Source organism: Cavenderia fasciculata, assembly GCF_000203815.1.
Source record: "Cavenderia fasciculata unplaced genomic scaffold Scf_Dfasci-G-b-143d02.r1-5, whole genome shotgun sequence".
NCBI lineage: Eukaryota > Evosea > Eumycetozoa > Acytosteliales > Cavenderiaceae > Cavenderia > Cavenderia fasciculata.
The window spans coordinates 451,786-472,907 of record NW_004457713.1 but is presented as its reverse complement, the minus strand read 5'-3'; the positions used below and the strand labels follow the sequence as shown (position 1 = coordinate 472,907).

At 32.5% G+C, this 21,122-nt stretch overlaps 11 protein-coding genes across 11 annotated transcripts; 3 read left to right on the top strand and 8 right to left on the bottom strand.

The window, feature by feature from the left end:
* Window positions 1–94: 94 nt before the first annotated feature.
* On the bottom strand, window positions 95–2,032 carry DFA_02403 (uncharacterized protein; the record flags this gene model as incomplete). The annotated part of the gene is made up of 1 exon (XM_004366732.1): window positions 95–2,032. The coding sequence occupies one exon, from the start codon at window positions 2,030–2,032 to the stop codon at window positions 95–97; it is 1,938 nt and encodes a 645-aa protein (XP_004366789.1).
* Window positions 2,033–2,091: 59 nt separating this feature from the next.
* Window positions 2,092–4,181, bottom strand: DFA_02402 (uncharacterized protein; the record flags this gene model as incomplete). The annotated part of the gene is made up of 3 exons (XM_004366731.1): window positions 2,092–2,166; window positions 2,265–3,510; window positions 3,637–4,181. The coding sequence occupies 3 exons, from the start codon at window positions 4,179–4,181 to the stop codon at window positions 2,092–2,094; spliced, it is 1,866 nt and encodes a 621-aa protein (XP_004366788.1).
* A 184-nt stretch (window positions 4,182–4,365) lies between these two features.
* DFA_02401 (uncharacterized protein) lies at window positions 4,366–5,310 on the top strand (the record flags this gene model as incomplete). The annotated part of the gene is made up of 2 exons (XM_004366730.1): window positions 4,366–4,892; window positions 4,989–5,310. The coding sequence occupies 2 exons, from the start codon at window positions 4,366–4,368 to the stop codon at window positions 5,308–5,310; spliced, it is 849 nt and encodes a 282-aa protein (XP_004366787.1).
* A 122-nt stretch (window positions 5,311–5,432) lies between these two features.
* Window positions 5,433–7,307, bottom strand: DFA_02400 (uncharacterized protein; the record flags this gene model as incomplete). Its single annotated transcript, XM_004366729.1, has 1 exon — window positions 5,433–7,307. One exon carries the CDS (start codon window positions 7,305–7,307, stop codon window positions 5,433–5,435), a length of 1,875 nt encoding a protein of 624 aa, XP_004366786.1.
* A 113-nt stretch (window positions 7,308–7,420) lies between these two features.
* Window positions 7,421–8,065, top strand: DFA_02399 (uncharacterized protein; the record flags this gene model as incomplete). The annotated part of the gene is made up of 2 exons (XM_004366728.1): window positions 7,421–7,544; window positions 7,665–8,065. The coding sequence occupies 2 exons, from the start codon at window positions 7,421–7,423 to the stop codon at window positions 8,063–8,065; spliced, it is 525 nt and encodes a 174-aa protein (XP_004366785.1).
* A 71-nt stretch (window positions 8,066–8,136) lies between these two features.
* Window positions 8,137–8,697, top strand: DFA_02398 (uncharacterized protein; the record flags this gene model as incomplete). The annotated part of the gene is made up of 2 exons (XM_004366727.1): window positions 8,137–8,431; window positions 8,561–8,697. 2 exons carry the CDS (start codon window positions 8,137–8,139, stop codon window positions 8,695–8,697), a joined length of 432 nt encoding a protein of 143 aa, XP_004366784.1.
* Window positions 8,698–8,838: 141 nt separating this feature from the next.
* On the bottom strand, window positions 8,839–10,677 carry DFA_02397 (uncharacterized protein; the record flags this gene model as incomplete). The annotated part of the gene is made up of 1 exon (XM_004366726.1): window positions 8,839–10,677. One exon carries the CDS (start codon window positions 10,675–10,677, stop codon window positions 8,839–8,841), a length of 1,839 nt encoding a protein of 612 aa, XP_004366783.1.
* A 140-nt stretch (window positions 10,678–10,817) lies between these two features.
* Window positions 10,818–12,701, bottom strand: DFA_02396 (uncharacterized protein; the record flags this gene model as incomplete). Its single annotated transcript, XM_004366725.1, has 4 exons — window positions 10,818–11,519; window positions 11,660–12,124; window positions 12,393–12,590; window positions 12,681–12,701. 4 exons carry the CDS (start codon window positions 12,699–12,701, stop codon window positions 10,818–10,820), a joined length of 1,386 nt encoding a protein of 461 aa, XP_004366782.1.
* A 696-nt stretch (window positions 12,702–13,397) lies between these two features.
* On the bottom strand, window positions 13,398–15,812 carry DFA_02395 (uncharacterized protein; the record flags this gene model as incomplete). The annotated part of the gene is made up of 3 exons (XM_004366724.1): window positions 13,398–13,410; window positions 13,502–15,088; window positions 15,562–15,812. 3 exons carry the CDS (start codon window positions 15,810–15,812, stop codon window positions 13,398–13,400), a joined length of 1,851 nt encoding a protein of 616 aa, XP_004366781.1.
* A 959-nt stretch (window positions 15,813–16,771) lies between these two features.
* Window positions 16,772–18,736, bottom strand: DFA_02394 (uncharacterized protein; the record flags this gene model as incomplete). The annotated part of the gene is made up of 2 exons (XM_004366723.1): window positions 16,772–16,782; window positions 16,849–18,736. 2 exons carry the CDS (start codon window positions 18,734–18,736, stop codon window positions 16,772–16,774), a joined length of 1,899 nt encoding a protein of 632 aa, XP_004366780.1.
* Window positions 18,737–19,050: 314 nt separating this feature from the next.
* On the bottom strand, window positions 19,051–21,026 carry DFA_02393 (uncharacterized protein; the record flags this gene model as incomplete). The annotated part of the gene is made up of 2 exons (XM_004366722.1): window positions 19,051–20,773; window positions 21,007–21,026. 2 exons carry the CDS (start codon window positions 21,024–21,026, stop codon window positions 19,051–19,053), a joined length of 1,743 nt encoding a protein of 580 aa, XP_004366779.1.
* Between the last annotated feature and the right edge of the window lie 96 nt (window positions 21,027–21,122).

The following is a 21,122-nucleotide window of genomic DNA, read 5'->3' as shown; positions in this document are numbered from 1 at the left end:
TTGTTTTTTTTTTTTTTTTTTTATAAACAATCAATTTATTTATTTATTTATTTATTTATTTATTTATTTATTTATTTATTTATTTATTTATTTATTATTGACCAAATCTCCAATTAAATTTAAAAGGAGATGAGGTATAGTTGAAATCTAAATATAAGTAAATAGGATCATATTGCTCTTGATTTTGGATTGATTTTCTTTGAGTGATTATTCCACCTAGAAGTATATGTCTTTCCAATACCAATAAATATTTATTATCAGGATCCAATCTTTGAATTGAAAACTCTAACTTTTTATCAACAAACCTATCAATAATGAAAGATAAATATCTAACATTGGTGTGATTGATTATTTCATCTAATTTAAATGCCCTCTTCCAGTTAATTTTACGTTTTGGGACCAATGTTAGATGAGTTGTATTGTGTGGTAGCCATTGTTGTTGTGATCGTTGTTGGTCAGTGGTGATGATGGTTTTGGATATCTTGGAAGCAATTGAATAGATTGGGATGCCATCTGGTGTCAGTTTTGTGGTTTTCTTTAATCTTATCGATAGATATTTAGTTATTGGTGGTATATCTATTGTAAAGTCACCATTTATATCATTGAGGTTGAGTGTTTCATGAGGTGGATATCTGTCAGAGGATGGAAACACTAGATTGGTAACAGTGTCTAAATATGAACCCCAAACAAGTTTTTTCAAATGACGAGGAAGAAAAGGGGTGATAGATTCGGTGGATGCCTGATCATCAAGGTTGGACCATCGGTGGCGAATATGTTTTAGTTTGACGAGTGATTGAGGGAATTGAATGGGTTCATAGTGGTTTCCCAAAATAGATAGATGGGTGAGTGATGGTGGAAATACAATTTGTCCAAGTATATCTGAGCTTGTCGGTTCATCAATGATATGAGGGCTGGATATTGTAAGTTTTTCAACAGACGATGGGATGTGATTGGACAAGAGAGGATTGGAGCAACGAAAAAGAGATAGTTTCTTTATCAATGGTGACGACAATATACTGAATCTTCCATTCATCAATAAACTCTGATTTACATATAATTTCTCCAACAATGGCATGGGATATTGAGATGGGACTCTCAAGTCCTCTGATTGGAGGACAAGTATCTTGATTAAAGGAGGAACTCTAATCTCGATGATGCATTGTTCAGTGTCTTCATCATTCATGTCTACAGACTTGAATGTCTTGAGGTTGAGCAAACTCGATAGATCGATGCATGGATGTTGTTTGTAGTATACCTCTTCTTCATTATTTATTTCATAGTAAATCTTGAGTTTAACCAATGAATTTAATGAAAGGAAGGTATCTTGTTGAGGTATATCAGTCAATCTAAGAGTAAGAAATACAAGACTGATTGGGAAGAGACATGGTCCGATTTGAGACACCCAAAACTGCTTGAACGAAAGATCTACAAGTGATACCAATTTATCGAGAGAGTGTATAGTAGTGGCTTGATAGTAACCAGTATTGCGATATATTCTCATATACTTGAGTGATGGATGTTGGTCTATTTCGAATCTATTTGTATGAATATAAAGTCTTTCAAGGTTGGGCAATAACGAGATAGAGGAAAGATCCATCATGTCTTTTGGTTGTTGACCGTTGATGCATAGTGTATCTATTGATGGTATCTGGTATAGTTCATCTATCGATTCTAGTTTGCCATAGATTACAAATGCTGTTGTAATGTTGCTTGGTTCGTCGTATTCGTCCACCAGGTCTTTGTCTTGGTCAGGTAAAAAGATCTGTTGATCCTTGATACTTTGGATTCTATCCTCTAAAATATCTTTGAAAGAGTTGAGATGGAATTGATTGAATGTTGCTGCAAATCTATCTGATATGAATCCACTTTTAGTATCTATCGTTTCTATTCCTTTAAATGTAATCAATCTTCTAATACTAATATTATAATATAATTGCTTGCAAGTTAACAATAAACATATGATATCTACATTATCAATAGAAGTTATAATATGTAATAGTAATAGATTTGATAACCTTAAAATACTTGACATATCTAAACTAGATTTTAACTTTTATCTAATGTATTACACCCACATTATCTGTCTAATAATTATTTGTATGTATTTAATAAGAATGATTGAAAAGTGGCTTTGTGAATTTGTTTTGGTTTTTTGTTTTTCTGCGACTAAAAAATAAAAAAAAAGACATTTTTAGTTTTATGTTTATAATAGATTAATAAAAGAGAAGAATAGTAGGTGAACTTTTTATTTCATTCTTTTAAACTTCCAATAAATCGCATGTACCACCACTAATAGTAATATTTTTATTTGGTTGTATTTCAAAATAGGTATCCAAATATATATATATAGGATCGTAGTGTTGGTGTTGTTGTTGTTGATTGTTGAGTGTTTTTCTTTGGGTAATAATTCCACCTTGAAGTGTTTGTTTTTCCAAAACCAATACATTTCTATTATCAGAGTCCAATCTTTGAATTGTAAATTGAAAAGTTTTTGTTTCAACAATGATAGTTAAATATCCAACATTGGTATGATTTATTACTTCATCCAATCTAAATACCATATTTGGTCGATTTTTAGAGTAACAAGTGAGATGAGTTGTGTTATGAGGTAGCCATAGTTGTTGTTGTTGTGACTGTTGGTCAATGGGTTTAGTCACCGTTATCCTTGAACTGATTGAATAGATTTTAGTTGACGAATACAAAGGTATTGATAGATATTTGGTGACTGGTGGTACTTTGATTGTAAAATGACCAACGATATTATAGAAATTGAGTGTTTCAAGATGGAGAGGATAGTTGTTGGATGATGAAAGCTCTAGATTTGGATATATTTTTTTGGATCTCGAACCTATTGTCCAAACAAGTTTTTTTAAATGTTGTGGAAGTGTGACGGTAAGATAATCGGTTGTTATATTTAGTTTGATGAGTGATTGGGGTAGTCGAACAGACGGTTCAAGGTAATCTCCCTTGATGGATAGATGAGTGAGTGATGGTGGGAATACAACCAGCCCGAGTGTATCTTTGTGTCCTGGATATCTATAGACTGTAAGCTTTTCTAGGTTGGATGGGATGAGATTCGATGGAATGGGTTCGTCACATTGATAAATGACAAGTTTCTTTAGAGATGGTGTTAAAGACAGACTGATCTTTTCATCAATCAATAGACTTTGAACTACATACAATTTCTCCAACACTGGCATGATGTATTTGTTTCCGGAGGGGATTTGAGTACGTTTGGAAAAGATTGACATAATCTTGAGTGAAGGAGGTAGTATGATATTAATAATATCATCATCATAGTCTGTGAATTCGTCAAAACCATCTTCTCTAAACTTGAATGTCTCTAAGTTGAGTAGAGACGATAGATCCAAACATAAACTATCCATCACATGTTCTTCTTGATCATTATCTTCTTCCAAAAGGTCCATCTTTAGGTAGACGAGTGACTTTAATGAAATGAATGCATTTTGTGGAGGTATATTGCTCAGACTAAGAGTGAGTTTTGTGAGACTGCTTGGAAATATATCCAGTGGGCTGACACAATAATTGCCAAGCTTTAGCTCTGTCAGCGAAACCAATTTGCTAAACCCCAAGTCACTTGAGGTGAATGAGTTGTCCATATCCAACTCTAGATACCTGAGTGATGTGTGAGGACTTAGATTCAACTCACCTGCACAAACTGTTAGTCGTTGGAGATTCGGTAAACTAGATATAGATGTAAGATCTACAACCGAGTTTTCACCTAGGTCGTGTATGAACAATGTCTCTATTGATGGTATCTTGTATAGCGAATCTAATTGTTTAGATGAATTTGATTCATCATAGTTGAGAAAAACAGTTGTAACGCAACTTGTATCAGCTGTGTTGTTTGCAGAGATGCGATCTTTTAACCATTTTGGGTAGTTCTTATTGGGTGGTACTATGATATGTTGATTTGATATACTATTATCTAATATATCTTTAAAAGAGTTTAGATTGAATCGATTGACTATTGTTGTAAACTTGTCTGATACGATTCCTTTATCAAAAACTCTTACATCTACTTTAAATCTAATTAATCTTTTTAAACTACTATTATGATAAAAATGTTTACAAGTTAACAGCAAACATACTAAATCTACATTATCTTCAATCTCTGTTATGATTTGTATTATTAATAGATTAGATAACTTGTCAAACATATTATATGTATAGATTAAAAATGAATACTTTTCTTTTTTTTTTTTGAAGTATGATCATCATCTGATGCTATTTTTTTTTGAAGACCAATATTTTCATTACTTTCACAAAGATGTCTATTTTATCATTATCTAATTTATTACTATTACAAATTATAACAGAGATTGATGATAATGTAGATATCATATGTATATTGTTAATTGTAAAAAGTTGTATCAAAATAGTAGTTTAAAGAGATTGATTAGATTTAAAGGATTAGAAATTATAGATAAAGATCATACAGTGATATCAGAACTGTTTCAAGCAATAGTCAAAAGATTCAACTTATTATCTTTCAGAGATATATTATTGAATAGTGTGGCAGATCAACATATCATACTACCCGACAAAGACAAGACCAAGAAAATTATCTACCCAGAATGGATAAAAGATCACATCACTGCAGGGAATAGAGGAGATAAAAGTAATGGTAACATTACAACAGCGTTGGATTATGGATTTAATGATATATACGATATACAATCAATCGAGACGCTATACATCAACCAAGACAAATCAAAGATAGATCTTGGCCCAATCTCAAGATTACCCAATCTCCAACGACTGTCAGTTCGTTGTGAAGACCCATTCAAACTTGGTCAACATACAACACTCAAGTCTCTTGAACTCTTTACAGATGCTCATTACGAAATAAGGGACTTGAAGCTCACCAAGTTTGTATCTCTGACACAGCTTGTCTTTCGTAAATATTCGGTGATGAATCTAGGGACTGGTGTCTTTCCGATCAGTTTGACATCACTCACTATTAGACTAATCAATGTACCTCAACGTGACACATTCAGTACATTAAAGTCATTGGTTGAATTAAAGATCGACATGTATCCTCTCGAGATGGAATTGGAAGATGATGAATTATCCAAACTACAATTCATTGATCTTGACGGCCTACCCAACCTCGAGACATTCAAGTATCAAGAATTCTACGACTATTCAGTGGACTACTCGATCGAGATTAGTCTACCTCCTTCACTCAAGATTCTTCATCTCATTTATGATCACATACAAATACCATCACATACCACCATTGTTGGAGGAATTGTATGTGAATCAACAGAGACAAACATACAATGACAAAAAATATTCTCCTATTTATTTATATTTCTATAGCCCTTCCTCCCCATTTGATTTTACTTGGATATTTACTTAAACTGGAAACAATCAATAAATTTAAAAACCATTCTTAAGACTTTAATTTAACAATCCATTTTCGATTTGTCTTTATTATCAACAACAAAAAATTTCCATTTAAAGTCATATGGAATGTAAGAGCATGTATCAAAATATAAATAAATTGGTATTGGTTGATTGTTGATTGATTTTCTTTGAGTGATTATTCCACCTGTCAGTGACTGTCTTTCCAATACCAATACATTATTGTTGTCTGGGTCTAATCTTTGAATTGAAAATTTTAATGTTGTATTTGAGGTAGAAATGCCAATAATGAATGATAAATATCTAACATTGGTGTAATTGATTATTTCATCTAATCTAAATGATATGTGGATGTGATACTTTGGATCATTTAGAAAGCATGCTAGATGAGTAGTATGAATTGGTAACCATTGTGTTTGTGATTTATCAATAGGTTTATTTAACCTTGAGCTTATTGAATAAATTGGAATTTTAGGTGACCCCGAGTTTGGGGTAGGGTTCAATGATAAAGTTAGATATTTTGTGATTGGTGGTATATTGATTGCAAAATTTCCATCAATATAATATAGGTTTAGTGTTTCAAGATGAGGTGGATAGGAGGATTTGAAAACTAGATTGGTAAGCTTGGTTTTCAAATCGAGTGTTTTTAAATGTTGAGGTATTGTTGATTGGTTGACACTCTGTTTTAGATTGATGAGTGATTGAGGTAAAGGGTGGATAGATTCAGAGTATCTTCCCAATACTGTGAGATGAAGAAGAGTTGGTGGGAATTCAATTTGTCCAAGTATATCTTTTTTAGTTTCTTTGTAGATTGTAAGTTCTTGGATAGTTGATGGTATGAATTTGTTTGCAATAATATCATTGCAATCGCCAATACTAAGTTTCTTTATCGATAGACATGATGACAAACTGACTTTACCATCAATCAATAAGTGTTGTTTGACATTCAATTCTTCCAACAGTGGCATTTTATATTGTGACGGGATACGAGTGTAATAGGACACGAGATGAAGTATCTTGAGAGATGGAGGTACTCTAATCTCGATGTTATAGTCTACTGTATCGAATGTATCATTTACTGTATAATCCAATAGAAATGTCTTGAGATTCAGTAGAGTAGATAGATCTATACCTCTCGAGGTAACATGTCTGCCTATTAGTTCTAATTTTAAATAGACTAGTGATACTAATGTATTGAATGTATCTTGTGGTGGTATATCTTCTACTGATAGTAGAGTAAGAGATGTCAAAGTGATTGGTAATAGACCTGGTGCGATCTTTGATACAAAATGACAAGTCAGTTCTGTAAGCGATACGAATCGATTGAGTTCCAGGTCAACGAGATGATGTTTAGAAGTGAAATATAGTTTTAGTGACTTTAGTGATGTATGAGTACCAAGATTAAACTCTTGTACACGAACTGATAGTCTTTGGAGATTGGGTAGTTGTGAGATGACGCCTAGATCTATTGTACTAGAATATCGATGGTCAATGTATAATGTCTCGATCGATGGTCTTTTGTCGAGTGAATCTATAAACTTTTGTTCATAATCATTCACCAAAACCGTTGTAATGGTACCAGCGTTGTGTCTGTTTGTTGAAGTGTGGCGAAGTATAGCATCGGGATGATAAAGGTCAGGTAGTACAACATACTGATTCGATATACTATTCTCTAATATATCTTTAAAAGAGTTGATGTTGAATCGACTGACTGTTGCTGTAAACTGTGATGATATCTCTCCTTTTTCATTGATAGGTTCTCCTATACCTTTAAAGTGAATCGATCTTCTAAAAGTAAAACTACTATTATACAACTTTTTACAAGTTAACAACAAACATACTAAATCTACATTATCTTCAATCTCTGTTATAATTTGTATTAATAACAAATTAGATAATGATAATAGACGAGTCATTTGTTAATTAAATGAATATGTTAATTAAATAAATATTAAATTTAACTTTGTAACAAAATGATTATTTTTTAGTACTAATATTTGTTTTTTTTGTTCATATACGATAAATAATTATGACTACTCTATTATCTCTATCTAATTTATTACTATTACATATAATAACAGATATTGAAGATAACGTAGATATAATATGTTTGTTGTTAACTTGTAAAAAGTTATACAGTCAAAATAGTAGTGGTTTATGAAGATCGATAAATTTAAAGGAATTGAACCTATAGATACAGTTAAACGAGAGATATCATCAGTTTATAGCAACAGTTAATCAATTCAAATTATTATCATTTAAATATATATTAGAGAATAGTGTATCAGGTCATCAAGTTATGATACCTAAATGTTATCGTCCCGATGACTATCCCACATGGATACAAGATCGTATAACCGCTGGTCCAAAGAAGATAGTCGATAAAAGTAGAACCATTATAACAACAGCGTTAATGAATGATTTCGAACCATTATCAATAGATTCACTATACAAGATACCATCAATCGAGACACTATTCATCAATAACCAACAAAGGGAAACTGTGGTAGATCTATCCTCCATCTCACGGTTACCAAATCTTCAACGACTTGAAGTTTGCTCTCGTTGGTTTAAAATTGGTGGCCAAAATACATCACTAAACTCTCTAAAACTATATAGATCTGTCAAATACTCTCTCAGTGACTTGGCACTCACCAATCGCTGGAAGAGTTGACATTTGACACTTGTGTTTCAAATGTGGGACCGGGTCTCTTTCCAATCAGTCTGACATCTCTCACTTTAAGAATGATTGGAGTACCTCCAAGAGATACATTCCATTCATTAACTTCTCTTGAAAACCTAAATATCGAGATGACTGGCAAAGAGGTAGATGTTCATCAACCATGCATCGATCTCTCTCGTTTGCAGAACCTCAAAGAGTTAGGTTTGGATGGAGGCTATCGGAACTGCGACATCGAACTTATGGTACCAACTTTAATCAAAATACTTGTCCTCATGTCCCCATACATTACAATATCATCGAATTGTACAATGCCATTGTTGGACAAGTTTTATGTGAGGCAATGTTTATTGATTCATGGTAAAGTCAGTTTGTCTTTATGCCCGTCGATAAAGAAACTCTTTATTTTTGATTGAAACAAAGCCATGCCAGCCGATATCATCATTCCGTCGACCGTCGAAAAGCTTAGAATCTCTTGCATATATAAAGGTCTACTTGGACAACTTGTATTGCCAGCATCAATCACTCATCAAACTGAAACAAACTGTCAACATTTCTCCAGCACCTGTCTCACTTCCACTACATTTGAAAAAACTGGTTTGGAATGTCCCAGAACAGCCAATTGAATACCCATCTTTCAACAACTATCCACCTCATCTCGAAGCACTAGAAATATTGAGGATTTTATTAAAAGGATAAAGGCGCTTGTCTACTATAAAGTACAAAAATAAATAAATGTTATAAAAGAGTTATAGTAATAATTCAATTTATTTTGTGTTAGTTTCAGCAAATAGTCTCCAACTAAATTCAAAGGGAGAGGAAGAGCTGTTATCACAATATAAATATACTGGATGATTTGATTGATTTTTCTTGATTATTCCACCTGTAAGTGACTGTCTTTCCAATACCATTACATTGTTATTTTCTGGATCCAATCTTTGAATTGAAAATTTTAAAGTAGCATAATAATCTATAGTTAAATATCTAACATTGGTGTGATTGATTATTTCATCCAATCTAAATAAAATTGAGTTTTTTCTAGGGCCCTTTAAATCGCAAGTTAGATGAGTGGTATTGGTTGGAAACCATTGTTGTTGTGATTGATCGCTGGGTTTGTTTATCCTTGAGGTGATTGAATAGATTGGATGAGTATTTGGAGACTGGATAGGATCCAATGATATTGATAGGTTTTTGGTGATGGGTGGTATTTGGATTGTAAAGTCACCTTGAATATTAAATAGATTTAGTGTTGTAAGATGTGGTGGATAGTTGTTATCATTGTTGGATGTGAAATTAACAAGATTCCAATCAAGTATTTTCAAATGCTGAGAAAGTGCTGATTCGTTGATTTTCTGTTTGAGTTTGATGAGTGATTTAGGTAGTGATTGGATAGGCTCATATCTTCCTAATAAAGATAGATGAGTAAGTGATGGTGGGAATAAAAATTGTCCAAGAATATCTTCTTTGATGAATTTATCGATTGAAAGCTTTTTGACAGTTGATGGGATCATGATATGGGCTGGAATCTCTTCAATGCAGTTGTCTAGGTATAGTTTCTTTATCATTGGACATGACAAAAGAGTGACTTTACCATCAATCAATAACCGTTGTTTGACGTACAATTTCTCCAACAATGGTAGTGTATATCGAGGTGGGATTAGTACACTTTCAGACCAGAGTTTGAGAATTTTGAGTGATGGAGGTATACTAATCTCGATACAATAGGTCTCTGCAGGATCATTCAACTCGAATGACTTGAGTTTGTGCAAACTCTCGAGATCGATGCTTGGTGGTTGATCTTCCAATTCTTTTTCGTTGTCAATGTTGATCGTGAGGTATACTAGTGATGTCAATGAAAGGAATGCATTTCGTGGAGGTATATCTATTGGTCCAATAGTAAGTGATGTTAGACTACTTGGCAGGAGACCCGGTCCGAAATTTGGTGCATAGAGACAGGTCAGCTCGGTCAGTGATACAAATTTAGATAGATCCATTTCACTTGTAGTGTGTGTATGCATATATAGTTGAAGAGACTTGAGTGATGAATGAGGACCAATAATCAACTTGTTTGCACAAACTGATAGTCGTTGGAGATTTGGCAAGAGTGAGATAGATGTAAGATCTACCACTTTCGGAATGTCGTCAATGAATAATGTCTCTATTGATGGTATCTTGAAGATAGACTCTATCAATGTATTGTTAAAACTAGTCACCAAAGCAGTTTTGATGTTGCAAGTGTCATCTATGTTTGTTGTTGTTGTTGTTGTATTGGTGGGGACTTTGATCGCATTTGTAGAGTGATTTTGAATTATATAAACGTCAGGCAATACAACAAATTGATTCGATATACTATTCACCAATATATCTTTAAATGATTTGAGGTTGAATCGAGTGACTGTTGCTATAAACTCTTTTGATATTTGTCCATTGTTGATTGGTTCACCTATTCCTTTAAACTGAATCGATCTTCTAAAACTACTACTATTATTAAAAAGATACAACTTTTTACAAGTTAACAATAAACATATTATATCTACATTATCTTCAATTGATGTTATGATTTGTAAAAGTAATAAATTAGATAAAGATAGTAATAGACTAGTCATAATGAATGAAATAATAATATCAATGATGATCATGATGATAAACTAGTAGAAAGAAAAACTCAAAAAATAATTTGATTATTTTTAACTTAATTTTTTTTTTGTTGTTCACAGTAGTACTTCTTCTTTTTTTATTGCAAGAATCAGAATTTCCAATAAAATTCAAATGGAGAAGTGTAGTCATAATATAAATAAATAGGATCATATTGTTGTTGATTGTTGATTGATTTTCTTTGAGTAATTATTCCACCTGTCAGTGTCTGTCTTTCCAATACCAATACACTCTTTTTTTCAGGATCCAATCTTTGAATTGAAAATTGTAATTTTGAGTTGTAAAGAGAAAGAGTTAAATATCTAACATTGGTGTGATTGATTACTTCATCTAATCTAAATGCCATCATCTTGTTATATCTTGAATCTTTGAGGAAGCAAGTTAGATGAGTAGTATTGATTGGTAACCATTGCGATTGATCGATTGTAGGTTTATTGATCCTAGTAGAGATTGAATAGATTTGAGGGTCATCCGAGTCAAGGTTAGGATTCAACGATATTGATAGATTTTTAGTGATTGGTGGTATGTTGATTTTAAAGTCACCTTGAATATCAAAAAAGTTGAGTGTTTCAAGATGAGGTGGATAGTTATCATTGTTGTTGTTGGAAGATTGATAGAAGGATTGAAAGATTAGATTGGTAAATTTGGCTTTCCAATGTAATTTTTTCAATTGCTGTGGAAGTGAGGATTCATCAATTCTCTGTTTTAGTTTGATTAGTGATTGAGGGAGTTGTACAGATTCGATGTAGATACCCAAGATGTTTAGATGTGTAAGTGATGCTGGGAATATAACCTTTTCAAGTATATTGTCATTGGTGTGTTTGTAGATTCTAAGCTTTTCAATAGTCGATGGTATCATATTGGCAATATGATGTAATTAAAACAATGACCAATACTGAGTAATTTTATCAGTGTGCATGATGACAAACTGACTTTACCATCTATCAATAAGTGTTGGTTAACATATAAATCCTCCAACAGTGGCATTTCATATCGTGATGGAATGCGAATGCTTTTGGACTCGAGATAAAGTATCTTGATTGATGGAGGTACTTTAATCTCGATGTTGTATTTTGGGTCTTGAGAGAAATAATTTATCCTGAATGTTGTGAGGTTGTTTAGATTGAATAGATCGATGCATGGTAGTTGATCGGTGACATTGTGGGTGCGCGTGGTTGGTAGTTGGATCTTGAGGGTGACAAGTGATGTCAATGAAAGGAATGTATCTCGTGGTAACATATCAGTAGATCTGATATTGAGTGATGTTATACTGATTGGGAATCTACCTGGACCGATATTTGACAACAAACCACCACATGTAAATTTTGTGAGTGAAACGAATCTCGTTAGATCCAAGTTGATGAGAGAGTTTACAGCGTTGGTACATAGTTTCAAAGACTTTAGTGATATGTGCGCACCAAGAATTCACCCGAATTGTACGAACTGATAGTCGTTGTAGATTGGGCAAGCGAGAGATAGATGTAAGATGGAGGGGGAGATTTTGGCAGCTGATGAATAGTGTCTCGATTGATGGTATATTGTAGAGATGTGAATCTATCAATTTATATTCATGATCATTCACCAATACTGTTTTGATGTTACTAGTATCTTGTTCTCTGTTTGATGTGATCCAATCATTTCGTAGTTGATCTGCTAAACTATTCACCATTATATCTTTAAATGATTTGAGTTTGAATCGATTGATTGTTGCTTTAAACTGTTGTGATATATATCCTTTTTTAGTGATTGGTCCTCCTATTCCTTTAAACTGAATCGATCTCTTTAAACTACTATTATTATACAACTTTTTACAAGTCAACAATAAACATATTTTATCTACATTATCTTCAATTGATGTTATTATCTATAATAGTAATAAATTAGATAAAGATAATAGACTCGTCATAGTTATTTATATAATATATTAGAGCTAAAGAATTAATAAGCTTCAAACTTTGAACCTCGAAACAAACATTTTTCAAAATTATTGATGTGAATACTTTTTAAAATATCATTCATTCATTTCATTTCATTCATTAATGACTAGTCTATTCTTACAGTTATCTAATTTATTACTATTACGAATAATAACATCTATTGAATAGATTTAGTATGTTTGTTGTTAACTCGTAAAAGTTGTATCTTAATACTAGTAGTATTAGAAGTTTGGTTCATTTTAAAGGAGATTTCAACGTTATGCCTGATAATGGAAAGATATCAAACCAATTTAGAGCAAAGGTTACTCAATTCTACCTCAATTCTTTTAAAGATATATTAGAGAATAGTGTATCATATCAACGAGTCATCAGTCAAGAATATGACCTCCTATATGAATATCCATATAGGGTGATCCATTGCAAGATCGTATCTCTAAAGAGGATATACTAGATAAAAGTAACATTACAATTATTGGATGAAATAATCAATCGCACCAATGTTAGATATTTATCTTTTTCTCTTCAAGACTTGGATTTACAATTTTCAATTCAAATATTGGACCCTGACATTACCAATGTATTGGTATTGGAAAGACAATCACTTATTGGTTGAATAATTACTCAGTAGCAAAGAAGAAAAACAAATGGTCAACAACAACAACAAGATAAACTGCATTTTGATTTAAAATATCCATTTAATAATTCATTCAAATTCAGTTGTACATCAAAACTGTTTAACTCAATTGTCTGAAATAAAAGTTTGTTTTTGATTTATATTTCTTCTTTTATTGATTAGAATTTCCAATAAAAATCAAATGAAGAAAAGCAGGGAAAATACAAATAAATAGGATCATATAGTTGTTGTTGTTGATTATTGCTTGATTTTCTTTGAGTGATTATTCCACCTGTCAGTGTCTGTCTTTCCAATACCAATACACTCTTATTATCAGAGTCCAATCTTTGAATTGAAAATTGTAATTTTGATCTGTATAGAGAAAGAGTTAAATATCTAACATTGGTGTGATTGATTACTTCGTCCAATCTAAATGCCATCATCCTGTAATATCTTGAATCTTTGAGGAAGCAAGTTAGATGAGTAGTATTGATTGGTAACCATTGTTGCGATTGATCGATTGTAGGTTTATTGATCCTAGTAGAGATTGAATAGATTTGAAGGCTATTCGAGTCAAGATTAGGATTCAACGATATTGATAGATCTTTTGTGATTGGTGGTATGTTGATTTTAAAGTCACCTTGGATATCAAAAAAGTTGAGTGTTTCAAGATGAGGTGGATAGTTATCATTGTTCTTGTGAAGTGAGGATTCATTGATTCTCTGTTTTAGTTTGATGAGTGTAAGAGGTAGTTGTACAGGTTCGATGTAGATTCCCAAGACGCTTAGATGTGTAAGTGATGATGGGAATATAACCTTTTCAAGTATATTGTCATTGGTGTGTTTGTAGATTCTAAGCTTTTCAATAGTCGATGGGATCATATTGGTTGGGATGGCATCAAAGCAATGACCAATACTGAGTAATTTTATCAATGGACATGATGACAAACTGACTTTACCAACTATCAATACTGACCGCTGAACATATAATTCCTCCAACAGTGGCATTTCATATTGTGATGGTATACAAACGCTTCTGGACTCTAGATTAAGCATTTTGATTGATGGAGGTACTCTAATCTCGATGTTGTAGTTTGGGTCTTGAGAGAAATACTTTATCCTGAATTTTGTGAGGTTGTTTAGATTGAATAGATCGATGCATGGTAGTTGATTGGTTACATTGTGAGTTTGCTGGATTGGTAGTTGGATCTTGAGGGTGACAAGTGATGTCAATGAAAGGAATGTATCTCTTAGCAACATATCAGTAGATCTAAGATTGAGTGATGTTATACTGATTGGGAAGCTACCTGCACCGATATTTGACAACAAACCACGACTTGAAAATGCGGTGAGTGAGACGAATCTCGTTAGATCCAAGTTGATGAGAGAGTTTACAGCGTTGGTACATAGTTTCAAAGACTTTAGTGATATGTGTGCACCAAGAATCACCCGAATTGTACGAACTGATAGTCGTTGTAGATTGGGCAAGCGAGAGATAGAGGTAAGATCCAACTCATTGAGATTTTGGTAGCTGATAAATAGTGTTTCGATTGATGGTATATTGTAGAGATGTGAATCTATCAATTTATATTCATGATCTTTGACCAATACTGTTTCGATGTTACTAGTATCTTGTTCTCTGTTTGATGTGATCCAATCATTTTGTTGTGGATTCGATATACTATTCGCCATTATATCTTTAAATGATTTGAGTTTGAATCTTGTCGCAGTTGCTTTAAACTGTTGTGATATCTCTCCCTTGCTTGTGATTGGTCCTCCTATTTCTTTAAACTGAATCAATCTCTTCAAACTACTACTTTTATTATACAACTTTTTACAAGTTAACAATAAACATATTATATCTACATTGTCTTCAATCTCTGTGATGATTTGTATTAGTATTAGATTAGATAACTTGTCAAACATAGTATGTAGTATTATTATAATTATTATTAGTCAAATGTGAAGATGTGCAGACAGTCTGTTCAACACAAAGCATGTAGAATAAAAAATTAAATAAAATTTAACTTTTATATTTTTTTCAACCAACTTTATTTCATTATCAAGAATACTTTACATTTTAAATCTCATTCATTATGACTACTTTATTATCTTTATCAAATCTATTACTATCACATATTATATCGATCCAGAAGACAATATGTTTGTATCACACGCTTACCCAATCTTCAACGGCAATCAGTTAATTTAACTAATGCCCTCGATTTGGAAGATATTGGTCAACACACACTAAAGTCTCTTGAACTCTCTTCAGACGATCTTTACGATATAACTTTCTTGAAGCTCAGCAAGTTCATATCGTTGAAGGAACTGTCTTTTCTGTCTTTTAAGAATTTTATGGTTTGTAATCTAGAGCCTGGTATCTTTCCAATCAGTCTGACATCTCTCTCGATAAGAATGATCGATATACCTCCACGTGACACATTCAATTCACTAAAGAATCTAGTTGAATTAAAGATTGACATGGAGAGTAGTGACTCTGAACTCATCGAATTTGACGAACAAACACAATTCATTGATCTCAACGGTCTACCCAACCTCGAGTCATTCAAGTATAAAGAATTCAACGTTGAAGGTGGCAATCGAATTATTATTCCTGATGGAGATTAGTCCAGGATGGGTCAAAAGTCAGTGTTAGTTTGTTGAGTGATTGTGGTAGTCGGAATGATTCTATAGGTTCGCAGTGGTTTCCATAGATGTCGAGCTGAGTGAGTGTTTGTGGGAACACAACTTGTCCAAGTAAATCTTGATCTTGCACAACTTGTTCAAGTTCATCTTGATCTTCTAATGAGAGTGAATTGGTAGATAACCTTTCAAGAGTGGATGGGATTAAATTAGCTTGGATAGGTATTTGACAATCGTATATAATAAGAGGAAAAGATGTAGGAGTTGGATCGTCAATGTTTTGTTTTAGTTTGGTTAGTGATTGAGGTGGTTTGCAAGACCCCCCAATACCCATCTCCAAAGATGGATAGATGAGTGAGTGATGGTGGGAATTGTATTTGTCCAAGTTGATCTTGATTAACCTTACAGGTGTCGATTGAAAGCATCAAATATCTATTTTTGGAGCTAAATAGTGTCATGGGGCAAGATGACATTTCAATCAGCTCAATGATAGATGAACCAAACACATTATATCAATCACAATGGCTACCACCCAATACAACTCATCTAACTATGGAACTCCTTGATCCAAGCGATAATTACAAGGCTGTATTTTTATAGATGAAGTAATCAATCACACCATTGTTAGATATCTCACTCTCAAAACTTTTGACTATCATTGTTTGACCGTCAGATTGGATCCAGACAATAGCAATGTATTGGTATTAGAAACAAAGTCACATCAAGGTGGAATCAAAACTTAAAGCACTTTTTATGACCAATGAAATCAAAAACGGTATGATTAAATGTATTTACATTTCGATACTCTTCCATTTCATTTCATTTGTAAGAATACAATTGATACAGAATTTTAAACTAAAACTATAATAAATAAATAAATAAATATTATGAGGTTAAAAGATTCATTTTATTTATTATCAATAATACATTTTATTAATTTTCTTTGGTTTTCAAAACTCCAATTTAAGGCAAATGGTGATGAAGAGTTGATATGTAAATGTAAATAAATCGGATCATATTGTTGTTGTTGGTTGATTGTTTTACGTTGAGTGATTATTCCACCTTGAAGTGTATGTCTTTCCAACACCAATACATTGTTCTTATCAGGATCCAATCTTTGAATTGAAAATTGAAAAGTTTCACTGAAAAGAGATAGAGATAAATATCTGACATTGGTGTGATTGATTACTTCATCTAATCTAAAATCCACCTTGTTGCGTTTGGTGTTCAATAAGAGACAAGTCAAATGAATTGTATTATATGGTAGCCATAGTTGTTGATGGGAAGAGTCGTCGGTAGATTTAATCCTTGAACTGATTGAATAGATTGAAATATCATTGAGAAACTTGATAGGATTGATTGGAATTGATAAATCTTTGATTGATGATGGTATATCAATCATAAAGTCACCTTCAATATCTAATAGGTTGAGTGTTTCAAGATGAGGTGGATAGGAGGATGGAAACTTAAAATTGGAATCATTCATGTCTGTTGCCAATACCAATTTTTTCAAATGACGAGGAAGAGATGTAAAAGATTGATTGGTCTTTTGTTTGAGTTTGATGAGTGATTCTGGTGACGGTTGGGCAGACTCGCTATCGTAGGTTCCCAATATAGTTAGATGAGTGAGTGTTGGTGGGAATACAACTTGACCAATTATATCTTCTTCAGAGTGTTTATAGATTGTAAGCTTTTCGAGACTGGGTGGGATGATATTGGTTGGTATTATGTCATAGCAATGACAAATAATAAGTTTCTTGATTGATTGTGATGACAGTAGACTAACCTTTCCATCAACCAAGAGGCTCAGAGGTATATACAGTCTCTCCAAAAATGGCATAGGACACTCTAATGGGATTTGTATAAATGCAGTCCAAATAACTATTGACTTGAGTGAAAGAGGTACTCTCACCTCCATCAAGTATTCAGATATACTAGTATCATCCAACTCTAGTGTCTTGAGATTGAGTAGATTCGATAGATCGATCGTGCATGGTCTTTGAACTTGCCCAGTTTTGATACTTAAATAGAGGTCGACTAGTGAGGTCAATGAAGTGAACATGTTTTGTGGAGGTATCTCTCCTATCTTTAGAGTAAGCGATGTTAGACTGATGGGTAGTAGACCAGCTTCAACGTCAGATATAAAATGAGTATCTATGACAAGTTTGGACAGTGACTCGAATTTGGTAAACTCCAATTCACCTAACGAGTAGGTTGAGGTGCCGATATCTAAGATCAAAGACTTGAGTGATGTGTGTTGACCAAGTGGAATAAATTCGTCTGCACAAATTGATAGGTGTCGAAGATTGGGCAAGCGATTGATAGAACCAAGATCTACCACTGTATCAGAGTATGTTTGGTTGATGATGACTGTCTCGATTGATGGTATCTCGTCGATAAACTTTAATGCTGGTGTATCATAATCATTCACCACTGCTGTTGTAATGTTACTTTTATCTACTCTATTCTCTGCACTTATACAATCTAGTACCCAATCTGGATAGTGTTTGTAACAAGTACTTTGATCGAGTTTGTCAGGTACAATAACGTGTTGATACGACATACTATTCTTTAGTATATCTCTAAAAGAGTTTATGTTGAATTGATTAACTGTTGCTATAAACCGTATTGATATATCTCTTTTATCTGTATCTATCAATCTTGTACCTATTCCTTTAAACTGAATCGATCTCTTTAAACTACTATTATTGAATAAATGTTTACAAGTTACCAACAAACATATTATATCTCCATTATCTTCTATATCTGTTATTATCTGTGATAGTAATAGATTAGATAACTTGTAGATAGACATAATGAATGAATAAATGATTATATTTATATGTATGATGAAAATAAATAATAATATTTTGAAAGACAGTCAGTGATAATCATGTGATGCATAACAAGTCAAAAAAAAAAACAAGAGCCATTTATAATAATTCATTATTATTCATTCATTCATTCAAAATGTCTACTTTATTATCTTAATCTAATTTATTACTTATACAAATAATAACAGATATAGAAGGGTGATCAAAAAAAAAATAAAAAAAAAGATCACCCTTGGCATCACAGATATCGAAGATAGTAGAAATAATGTTTGTTGTTTATTTATAAAAAGTTGCATCATAATAGTGGTTCAAAACTCCAATTAAATTCAAATTTAGAGCAAGAGGATGATCCTTTGTTCATAAATAAATAAATAGGATCATATTGTTGTTGATTGTTGATTGATTTTCTTTGAGTGATTATTCCACCTGTCAGTGTCTGTCTTTCCAATACCAATACACTCTTATTTTCAGGATCCAATCTTTGAATTGAAAATTTTAAAGTATCAGAGATTGATAAATATCTAACATTGGTGTGGTTGATTACTTCATCCAATCTAAATGCCAACTTTTTGCTAAAGTCTAATTTGCACCAGAGATCCACTGTCAGATTAGTAGTATTGAATGGTAACCATAGTTTTGATTGATCACTGGGTTTAGTTATTCTATTACTGATTGAAAATAAAAGATGACTTTGAGTGGAAGAGTTGGGGTTCAAGATTATTGATAGATATTTGGTGATTGGTGGTATATCGATTTTAAAGTCAGCTGCATCTAGATATATTAAATTAACAGTTTCAAGATGTGGTGGATAGGAGGATGGAAATACAAAATTGTTCGTATCTTTGATTTTCCAATCAAGTTGTCTTAAATGTTGTGGAAGTGATAGTGGTGGTATTTTGATTGTCTGGTTTAATTTGATGAGTGATTCTGGTAATTTGAATGATTCATAGTGGTTTCCCTTGATTGATAGATGAGTGAGTGTTGGTGGGAATACAACCTGTCCAAATATGCGAAAATCCAAAGGTTTATCAATTGTCAGCTTTTCAACACTGGGGATTGTATTTGCTCGAATGGGGTGATAACATGTTGAAAGAGAGAGTTTCTTTATCGATGGTGATGATGATAGATTGACCTTTCCTTCACTCAATAGACTTTGATCCACATACAATCGCTCCAACAATGGCATTGGATATTTAGATGGGATTTGAACGTGATTGGTAAATATTTTAAGAATCTTGATAGATGGAGGTAGACTAATCTCAAAACAATAGTCTATTAAATTGTCACTCGAATCTTCTTCCATAAACTTGAATGATTTGAGGTTTGGTAGACCGGCAAGATCGATGGATAGTTGTTCCACATCTTCTTCTTCAAATTCACTGTCATCAATACAAATCTTGAGTTTTTCCAATGACTTGCATGAAACGAATGAGTTTGGATAAGGTATATCCATAAGTTTAATAGAAAGATATGTCAAACTGATTGGTAATTGATCCATCTGCAGATGATTCACCATATAGCTTTTAAAGACCAACTCTTCCAGAGACTTGAATTTAATGAGCTCGAAACACCTAAATTCACATAACATTTCACTTTCCATTTTGAGATACTTGAGTGATTGGAGGATATCAAGATTGAATTCCCATGCACAAATTGATAATCGTCTGAGATTGGGCATAGGATAGTAATAACCAATATCTATTGAACCTTTGGTTTGATTGTTGATGTATAATGTCTCGATTGATGGTAAATCATAGATTGGTGTTAGATCGCATTCACCATCAAATGATTCACTGTAATACACCAACGCTGTTTTAATGTTACTTTTATCTGCTTTGTTCTCTGTTGTATTGTTGTCAAATACAATGATATGTTGATCATATATACTATTCACCAAAACATCTTTAAAATAGTTGAGGTTGAATCTATTTGCTGTTGCTATAAACTGTTGTGATACTTCTCTCTTTTTTGTATCTATAACCTGTACATCTTTAAATCGAATCAAGCTTTTTAAACTACTATTATAATAAAATTGTTTACATGTCAGCAGCAAACATATTAAATCTACATTATCTTCAATCTTTCTTATAATATGTAACAGTAATAGATTAGATAACTTGTCAAACATAGTAACTAATTATATATATATATATATATGTAATAAAAGAAATAACAGAAAAAAATAATGAATGATCTTCTTTCTACCACATCTAATTCACCCCATTCCCACATGTGCTCAATTTTTAGATACAACTTTTGACAACAATACATTATATAATTATATGTTATAATATGTAATAGTAGTATATTAGATAAAGATAGAAATAGACTAGTCATTAACATGTATATGGTGGTTTGAATAATAAT